This window comes from Colobus angolensis, unplaced genomic scaffold (assembly GCF_000951035.1).
Source record: "Colobus angolensis palliatus isolate OR3802 unplaced genomic scaffold, Cang.pa_1.0 Scaffold144, whole genome shotgun sequence".
Lineage (NCBI taxonomy): Eukaryota > Metazoa > Chordata > Mammalia > Primates > Cercopithecidae > Colobus > Colobus angolensis.
Window position 1 is genome coordinate 989,387 of NW_012114533.1, and position 9,936 is coordinate 999,322.

The following is a 9,936-nucleotide window of genomic DNA, read 5'->3' on the forward strand; positions in this document are numbered from 1 at the left end:
GTCTTGCTCTGTCGCCCAGGCTGGAGTGCAGGGGCACAATTTTAGCTCACTGCAAACTCCGCCTCCTGAATTTAAGCAATTCTCCTGCCTCAGCCTCCCAGGTAGCTGGGACTACAGGCATGTACCACCACGCCCAACTAATTTTTGTATTTTTTTAATAAAGATAGGGTTTCACCGTGTGGGCCAGGCTGGTCTCAAACTGACCTCCAAGTGATCCACCTGCCTCAGCCTCCCAAAGTGCTGGGATTACGGGCGCGGGCCACTGCGCCTGGCCCATAGGCTGTAACATAGCACTTGATACTCAACATGCTCATTTGTTTACACATCTGCCCTCTAGACTGTGAGTACCGCAAGGTTGGAGATCAGATCTCTATATCCTTAATGCCTACACACAATTGATTTGGAGTAGGCTCAGCAAATGTTGCCGCATAGACTAATCACAGGCAGAATTCCCCACCCTGAACCCACCTGCCACGTTGGCCAGTTCTGGGGCTTGTAACCGGTCTAGGGGCCTCTTCTCCTGGGGAATGTCAACGCTGCTGGCGGGGGGGAAAAGGGAAAGCCTGATTCATTGCCTCCTCAACATCTTGTACATTTGCCTTTCTCACAAATCAATGGGAGGGGGTGGGTGCAGAGAAGAATGGGATGCACAAACTGCCCCCATCATCTTCTTCCTGCACAAAAGGGTCTTATTCTGAACCACAGATTAGGTCTCAACTCAGCCCTGCCCAATTCCAAGAGGCAGGATGGCCATGACCTTGAATACCCGCCACCTCCTTCACATCAGGAGTCTCACCTGCCCAGCTCAAACCAACCTGAAATCAATGTGGAGGGGAACATGCTTGGCAGAACAGGATGGAGGACCATGAACATGAAAAATGATTCCTAGCCATTAATATCTTCCTCCACTTTAAGTTACACCATTACCAGCACTGAGTGAACTTGAAGTGTTATTAAATGAAGGAAAGAAATCCCCAAAGGCATGACTTGCCAGGAGATAAAAGGCACCTCCAGGACATTTGGAACCCCTGATTGGAATCAGTTGGAGGGCAGTGAACATGCCCATCCTCACCTCACCACCCAAGATACTGCCCAGTAGTGATGGGCAGAGTTAGGGGTGGGGAAACAGGGAAAGACTCTAGAGCTGTCTACAACGTCCCTGCAACAGAGGCATCCAGTTGATGGTCCTGGAGTGTCAGCCGGCTGCTGACCAACAGCTGTAGGGTAACTCGCTCACATCTCCATACTTACCCTGAGTTTCCTACAGCCAAGCTGTCAGCAGGAGCCGGAGGAGGACACTCCTTTTTGGCTGCAAAGAAACCATACTAGTTAAAAGCCCAACCAGATGTTCTAGACTGAGGCGGCACAGAAGGGCTTGCTTTGAGACCCAAAGGAGGAAAATCCACTTTGCCTACATATTCCCTGTTGGGATCTCCTTGAAGAGATCCAGTCTCCTCCAGTTGATTACCAAGTACTATTTTTAATTATGTCTCTTTTCTGCTCAGAAACACCCACATTCCTCCACTGAATTTGAGATAAAGTCCAAATGTATAAGCCTAGTGTTCAAGATGATCTACGATCTGCCTAACTAGCTTCCTGGCCTCACAGCCTACTCTCGTTCTACAAATCACATTTTCTATTTTGCCTTGTTACCAACTCAGTGTCCTCCATAGCACCTACATCCATGCTTTATACTGAGAAAGCCAGCTATTCATTGCCTTTCGAATGTGCCATATGCCATTCTTCCTATACCTACCCTTTGCCTTTAGTTGCCACACATATTCTCTCTGTGAATTCCTACCTGTCTTTCAATGTCCAGCCTGAAAGCTACTTCCCTCTAGAAAAATGTCCCTAAACAACCCCAACCTGCTTGGATTCCCTTTTTTTTTTTTTTTTTGAGACGGAGTCTCACCCTGTCACCCAGGCTAGAATGCAACAGCACGATCTCGGCTCACTGCAATCTCTGCCTGCTGGGTGCAAACAATTCTCCTGCCTCAGCCTCCCCAGTAGCTGGGATTACAGGCACCCGCCACCTCGCCCAGCTAATTTTTGTATTTTTAGTAGAGATGGGGTTTCACCATGTTGGCCAGGCTGGTCTCAAATTCCTGACTTCGTGATCCGCCCGCCTCAGCTTCCCAAAGTGCTGGGGGATTACAGTCATGAGCCACTACGCCCGGCCTGGATTCTCAGTCTACTCTTTTTAATACCTTCCTTGCTGTATCACTGCCGTCCCTGGCTTAGATTACCATCACAGTTCAATCTTGTCTCCATCTTCCAATTAGGGAGCTGCTCTAGTGGCTAAGGCTGTCCCCTCTCACCCTAGTTAAAGCAACTACAGGGCTAGGCCCAAAAGAAGTATCACCAAAAAAAGAGTTGGAGCAAAACTACCCATGTTCCCTCACCTTCTGATTTCTCAAACTGCTCCAGCAGACTGGACAGGTCCGATGCCTCAATTCCTGTGGAGGCACACAACACAGGATTGAAAACGAGCCCCTGTCAACTGAGTACACAGGTCCCAGGAAGCCCCCAAATCATCTCACTTCTCCCTTTCCACTCCCCCTGCCCTCTGTACTAAGTGAACCAAGGTAGCAGCACAAAGCATGAAGGATTCAAACCAACCCAGAGCTCTGCCTCTGAAGAACCCTCCCCAGCCAGGTATGATGGCACACACCTGTGCCTATAAATCCAAGCTACTTGGAAGCCTGAGGTGGGAGGACCACTTGAGCCCAGGAGTTCAAGTCCAGCCTGGGCAACACAGTGAGATCTCATCTCTTAAAAACAAAAACAGGCCAGGCATGGTGGCTCACACCTGTAATCCCAGCACTTTGGGAGGCTGAGGTGGGGGGATCATGAGGTCAAGAGATTGAGACCAACCTGGCCAACATGGTGAAATCTCACCTCCACTAAAAATACAAAAATTAGCCAGGCGTGGATGCGAGCACCTATAATCCCAGCTACTGGGGAGGCAGAGGCAGAAGAATTGCTTGAACCCAGGAGGCGGAGGTTGCAGTGAGTCAAGATCGCGCCACTGCACTCCAGTCTGGGCGACAGAGGGAGACTCCATCTCAAAGAAAAAAAAAAAAAGGCCCAGCGTGGCGGCTCACGCCTATAATCCCAGCACTTTGGAAGGTTGAGGCAGGTGAATCACGAGATCAGAGATCAAGACCAACCTGCCTAACATGGTGAAACCTTGTCTCTACTAAAAATACAAAAATTAGCTGGACATGGTGGTGGGCACCTGTAGTCCCAGCTACTTGAGAGGTTGAGGCAGGAGAACAGCATGAACCCAGGAGGTGGAGGTTGCAGTGAGTCGAGATTGCGCCACTGCACTCCAGCCTGGTGACACAGCCAGACTCCGTCTCAAAATAAAACAACGAAAACAAAAAATTCCCCCAAAGAAATCCAACTAAGGCCAGCCTCATCAGGGTGGCTTATGCTGTTCTACAGAGAAGAGTCCCCCAGCCAACTTGGGGACTATGTAGGGGAACTGTGTGGCACTCACCAATCTCACTGATGAAAGCCTGTACCACATCTTCAGAACTCTGAGTATGTGGGGTAGGCAGGAAGGACAGCTTCCTTAGACGGGCTGGGTGGACAGCAGGCAGCTTGGAGACAGTGCTCTGCCTTGGTGTTGGAACAGCCTTGGTAGCAGGCAAGGGGGGCTTCTCCCTGGGCCTGGTCTCTTGGGTCTCAGGCTTTAGCCCCTCTGATGCAGGCTCCTCAACAGTCACACCTTCAGCAGACACACATGCTGGAGCCTTCAGCTGGGGACTTTGCACCAGGGCAGACACCTTGTGTTTTGGATGGGGAGATGCAAGCACTGGCTTGACCTCCACCTTGGTAGGCTCTATCTGTGGAGCTCCATGGCCAGGTAGCCCACTGAGGGGAGGAGTCATCGACAAGGGAAGTATATTTTCAGGAGGGCCTGGAGTGCCCCTAGACTCCATCTTAGCTTGGGGAACAGCTCTCCCAAAGGAGGCTGGAGGCAAAGGAGGCGGGGGAACAGTAGACCAGAATGGAGCATGTTGAGGCCCTGGGCCCCATCCCAAGGACCCATAGGTACAGGTGGAACGGTAAGGTGAGACTGGGGCAGGAGGGGGTGCCCAAGGCACATTGCAAGTGGGAGGCATGGCATAGGCGCCAGGAGTACCAGACACTAGGGGCACTGTTGGTGGGGGGGGCAGGCAAGGATAGCCAGAAGGGGACACAGAAGGATAACAAGGCCAGGGTGGCATGGGGGCATAGTGAGTAAATGGATCAGGTAGGACTGGCCCCATAGACACTGGAAGACTAGGAGGCTGCAAGGGAGGTGGCGGCAGACTGGGGGGTATGCCCAGCCCACCTGCAGGGAAAGACAGGTCAGTAGACATTGCAGGAGGTGTGGGCACAACAGAGGACACAGACTGCACAGGAGGGGAAGGTCTCGCCAACAATGGCATCTCCTGGGATGGCACCTGCTCAGTGAGAGCTGAGGCCACAGGTTTGCTTACAGGTGGCTCAGGACCAGGAGAAGCAGGGCTGGGACCTACAGGCACAAGGCAAGTCTCAGGGGGCGCTTCAGGGCTTCTCTGCAGAGCTGTCTTCTTGGCTGGGGCTGGTGGGATGACAAGACAAGGGATGTCTGCCAGCCCTGTGGGAGTCTCTGGAAGGCTAGGCCACTTCCCAGTTGGGGGCTGGGGACTTCTCTCTTCTGTTTCTGCTTGGCGTTGCTGCCTTCGTCGCCGGTATTCAGATAAGCTGAGAGGCCGAGGTCTGGCTTCATGGGTTGTAGCACTGGTACCACTTTCAATTTTCAGAGAATCCACAACCTCTTTGACTTCAGGAATGATGGTCTTTGGTGGGTCCAAGGACTCTGACTCCAGGAGAAGCTGGGGGGCTGGACCCCCCAGGGCTGATGACACTGCACCACGTCTGGGATCAGTTGGTCTGGACTTAACTAGCACTGGGTCAACTGGAGTCAGGTCATTAGGAACAGGGTCAACTAGTGCTAGATCAACTGGTGCTGGGCCAGACAGGACAGCATCAACTGGTGGCAAGTTATCTGAGATGGGAACCACTGCAGGGTCAACTGCTGCTGAGTCAGCCAGGACTGGGTTGATCAGCACTGGCTCAGCTGGGAGAGGCTCAACCAGTTCTGAACTGGTTGAAGCAAGGTCAACCAACCCAGGGTCAACAGGTACAGTGCCAGCTAGAACAGGGCCAACTGCAGTGGGATCAGCTTCAACAGAGTCAACTGGCATGGGGCTGGCTTGGGCAGAGTTGACCAATGAGAGATGGGTTGGTACAGGGTTGGCTTGGATAGTGTCAGTCAACTTGGGGTAGAGGTCTAGAGGGCCTTCTTTAGCAGGACTACATTGTCCAGCACTTCTCTCCAAGTTCTTAGGGCTAGAATTCTCCAAAGCAGCTGCCCAGGCCCGAGCCCAAGCCCGAGGCTTCCCCTTACCCTGGAGAGGCCCAGACTCTCTTTGAAGTTCTTCCTGAGGCTGTTTCTGCAAGTTGTCTACCTGAGCAGTCACTTCTGTACCTACGGCAGACTGCCCGCGAGAAGATGACCTCAGCCTCCTGGCATAGCCTTCCACACAGGCTGCTGGCTGCTCCTTGCTCTTCTTCTTCCTGCCCTTTCGAGCTCTCTGGGAACCCGGTGCTGCATTGGCAGGTGGGTTCTGAGGCTCCTTGGGCACCACTGGCTCCACGACCTCCCTGGGCTTCAATAAGCAGGCTGAGTCCAGCCTCTCCTCTGAGTTCAATGACAACCCCTTCTTCTCAGAGCAGAGGGTTACCTTGGGCACAGCAGCCTCCGTCTCTGACTCCAGTGTAGGCATCAGCAGCTGCAAGGCAGAACTAGTCTCTAGCGAGTCATCCAGGAGCACAGGCTGGGGTCCAGGAGAGACCTGTCGCACCACAACTGGTATCTCCAGGTCATCGCCAGCTGTGGCTGCCTGGCCCACAATCTCCAGCACTACACAGCCCTCAGGCAGCGTCAGATCATCTGGCTGCTCCTGAAGCTCAGCCTCAAGTGATGCCAGTTGGGTGAGGTTGGGCAGGCAGTATGGGTGCATGGCCCGCACCAGCTCACTCAGGGAGGAGATACTCTCATCACCAGCTGCTGGCAATACCATCTCTGCTGCTGTTGCTTTATCTTCCTCCTCAGGGCAGGCCAAATGCATGGGGAAGTCCAGAGTACTGCTCACACAGTTTTCAAGCTCCCCAGCAAGAATCTGGCCACTGAAGCTGGCCACCTCCTCTTCCTCTTCTCCATCACTGCGCTGCTGGGGAGGTGGGGATTGGCCCCAGCGTGGTCTTGATCTTGGGGGCCTCCAGCTGGGAAGCTTGGGGGAAGAAGTCTCTAAGAAAGAAGGAGGGGAGAAATCCCAAGGGGGATCTGGAAGAGACATTTCAACCTACAGGAGAGAAGAGAAGTCTCAGGAGGAGTTTTCTTTGCGAAAGTATTTTCCAGACCTGTCCCCACACATTCCTCCCACCTGGGAGTTTCTGAAGCCCCCTAGATCAGGCTTACCCCACTCCCTCTACTGCTGCCTGTACTGGGCCCCAATGGGTCAACTGGGGTGATGAGGTCACGTTCTGGGGGTGTCCGAGAGAGAGTAAGCAGCTTGTGCAGCTAAGAGGAAAGAAAGACCTGAGATCAGTCTATGCTTCAGAGCTATATGAGTAGGTCCACAGGGCCACAGTCTAAACTTCATACCAATCCCCTTCCCCTGGTCCCACACTCACAGAGGAGCCCTCCCGGGGTGACACAAGCAGCTCCGAATCAGGAATGCTGTCAAATGGAGAAAGGTTCTCAGAATCTGCATTGTCCAAGATCTCCGTCAGAGCCGTGAGCAGCGACACTTCATTCTGGTCCTCCAGAGATAACCTGCTCTGCTCCAGAAAAACAACCAGAAGATCCTACCAACATCCCTAATGACCTACTATGGACCTACTAAGGACTGGATATTGAAAGAATCCGTCTCCCAGGTTCAACTCAGCTAATGGGGCAAGAGGGATCTGAATACCAGAAGGCATAGATTCCGATCTCAGTTCCCATCCACCAGCTCTCTGGTGTCAACAGAGACCTGTCAGACTTGACTCAAGCTTGGGTTTCACACATTCCCCTACCCTCAAATAAGATGTGGGACGCTCAGCAGACAACCATCGGCCAGGCTAGAAATGAGCTCAAAAACAGAGATCAGAACCCTCTGGACATGTAGTTCAGAGGCCTAGACAGTGGGAAAGGCCTTGGACTACAGTCCAAGTTAGGCAAGGAATTCTTATATGGGACATAATCTGGCAGCCTGCAGCCTACTTCCCTCTTAGAGACAAAAAATACACTTGAAGGGTTCCGGTTGGGCACCTAGGAAGAAGTTAAGGTGCTGGGAGAGCAGAGCCATGCCAAGAATTTTAGCTAGAGCCTCCCATGTAAAGCTCCTGTTTGAAGATATCCAAGCCCAGCCTCAGCTCACCTCTCCAAGGCTCCCAAAATCCTCGATGAGGGAGATGAGGGAGGCATCCATGTAGCTCTGCATGGTCCCCAGCAGAGTCTCATCCTGCAGCATTAGCTCCTCCATTTCCAAGTCTTTGTCCCTCAGAGATGGGCCCAGCCGAGATAGACTGACAAAGCCAGAATCACCCCCTTCCTCATGCAGCAGCACCTGGAGCAGAGAAGAAGATGAGAAGGGTAAGAGCCCTCTGGCAGCAGCTGATTGGTATGCTCCATAAATCAGGTACCCTCCACTGCTGGGCCCAAACTCAGCAGCTGCCCCACTGTTGCCAAACTTCCGGGCTAGCAGGGCAGAGAAGTACAACCTATGAGCAAAAGCCCCAGCCAGGATGATAGTTTTCAAGGACCTTCTGGGGCAGAAAAACATTTCGGCTCCAACCAGAAACAGCTAAAGTCACAGGAGATTAAAACCCAGGAGTAAAAACATCAGAAAAATCAAGATTGTTCAGAATCATCTACTGGCGGCAGTGAAGATAACAGTCTGAGGGGCTCACCAAAGCAAAAAAGATCAGCAAGGAGACAGCTTCAGCTGCAACAACCTCACCTACCTCAAACCCCATTTAGGTCTCTGCCCTCTGCTTAGTGCAAATCCTATCTTCTTCAAGAAGACACCCCAGCTTCCAGCCCACGGTGATCTCTCCTCACAACTCTAAAATCATAGACTTTTCTGCACCATTAAGTTTTCTGGCAATCACACCCCACCCCACTACCCCCAGCCCCATGAAACTCCTGGGTTCGGACTCCTGGGTTCAAGTGATTCTCCTGCCGCAGCCTCCGGAGCAGCTGGGATTATAGGCGCCCACCACCATGCCCGGCTAATTTTTGTATTTTTAGTAGAGACAGGGTTTCACCATATTGGCGAGGCTGGTCTCAAATTCCTAACCTCAAGTGATCCACCCGACTCGGCCTCCGGAAGTGCTGGGATTACAGGCATGAGCCACCACACCCGGCCGATACTTATTTTGAAAGCTCAACAGTGAGACACTCTACCTCTCAATGGTAATTCCAAGCAAAAGGCCTCTTCCCCACTCCTACCAGGTGAGAGCAAGTGAAGAGAAAGCTTGATTCCCTAGATGGAAAGGCCCTGCCCAACACTCCTCTAAGAACTAGCAGCATTTATGGTCTCTTGTGTCAGGCATCAAGCAGCCCGCCCAGACCTGTCAAGAGTGTGGGTGTTGGCAGGGCCAGAAGGGACTAGAATGGTAGTGGTGAGGCCAGAGCCACAGGGATCTCCGCTACAGTAGTCCCCCGCTTATCCTAGAGGGATAAGTTCCAAGACCCCCAGTAGATGCCTGAAACCACAGATACTACCAATACATTGGTATGTATTGATACATACAATACCTACCAACGATGAAGTTTAAGTTATAAATTAGGCACAATAAGAAATTAATAATAAAATCAAACAATTAAAACAATATACTGTAATGAAAGTTACGTGAATGTGGTCTCTCCCTGGCTCTCAGAATATCTCACTGTACTGTACTCACATATTTTTAGACCCCAGTTGATGGCAGGTTAACAGAAACTGTGGATAAGGGGAAACTACCGTATAGGAAACATTAAGTAAAAAGGCCTGAGAACAGGATCACATACAGACAGGCAAGACCTTCCCTTTCCCCTTCTGCAACAAAGTGAAATTCTGCACCACTTCCAAAAGAAAAAAGCAACAGGTATCTCCCCCTCCCCATCCCCACAATATATACCCTCCTAACAGAGCTGGGTACCAATGCCCAGGGAAAGGAAAGGTTGGTTAAGGACACGTTAGGAGGCCAGGCCCAGAGAATAAGTGAAAGGTGGTAGGTTTTACGCACTAACTCCTCTCAGGCCTTCACAATCCTATAATTACAAACCAGCACCTGAATAGCACCTGGCTCAGCAAACACTCCAGGATGAGCCAAGAGGCTGCAACTCCACTTCCTCTGCCACCACCTACCTACCAGAGCGCCAGCGACTAGGCTGGAATCTCAAGACAATGCCCAGCTCTCTATGAACCACTCATCTTCACCTCCATCAGGTGTCCAGTCAGACACACCCTCACACCTGACCTCACCCATCACTCAATTCCCAAATAGCACAGCTCCCAGAGTACCAAGATCATCCAAGTGCTAAGCTCAGGCTAAAAGTGAGCCAGCCATCAGCACTTCTAACTTCAAAAACCTCCCAACTAGCTTTCCCCCACCAAACCTCCCTCCAGGGTTCAAAAACAGCCAGAAGCTTTTTAAATGCATAGCTGATCACTGCCTGAGACCCTCCCTAAGTCCCTTCAATAGCATTTTACTGCTCTTAGGATTAGGTTTAAACTCTTTTTTTTTTTTTGAGACGGAGTCTCGCTGTGTCGCCCAGGCTGGAGTGCAGTGGCGGGATCTCGGCTCACTGCAAGCTCCGCCTCCCGGGTTCACGCCATTCTCCTGCCTCAGCCTCCAGAGTAGCTGGGA

The 9,936-nt window shown here is 51.8% G+C and overlaps 1 protein-coding gene across 3 annotated transcripts in view; it reads right to left on the reverse strand.

Annotated features, from left to right (window-relative positions):
• Nucleotides 1-9,936, reverse strand: part of PPRC1 (peroxisome proliferator-activated receptor gamma, coactivator-related 1) — a 17,979-nt gene that overhangs the window by 5,104 nt on the left and 2,939 nt on the right. The window contains exons 2-8 of one of the 3 annotated variants that reach the window (XM_011935487.1): nt 7,461-7,649; nt 6,733-6,778; nt 6,518-6,619; nt 3,503-6,401; nt 2,403-2,456; nt 1,252-1,309; nt 469-539 (exon numbers count right to left, since the gene is read on the reverse strand). In XM_011935487.1, coding sequence (XP_011790877.1) covers nt 469-539; nt 1,252-1,309; nt 2,403-2,456; nt 3,503-6,401; nt 6,518-6,619; nt 6,733-6,778; nt 7,461-7,543 — 3,313 coding nt within the window. In that variant the 5' untranslated portion in view covers nt 7,544-7,649. Of the gene's footprint in view, nt 1-468; nt 540-1,251; nt 1,310-2,402; nt 2,457-3,502; nt 6,402-6,517; nt 6,620-6,732; nt 6,880-7,460; nt 7,650-9,936 lie in introns of all 3 variants that reach the window. The other 2 variants (XM_011935486.1, XM_011935488.1) reach the window with 2 other exon arrangements.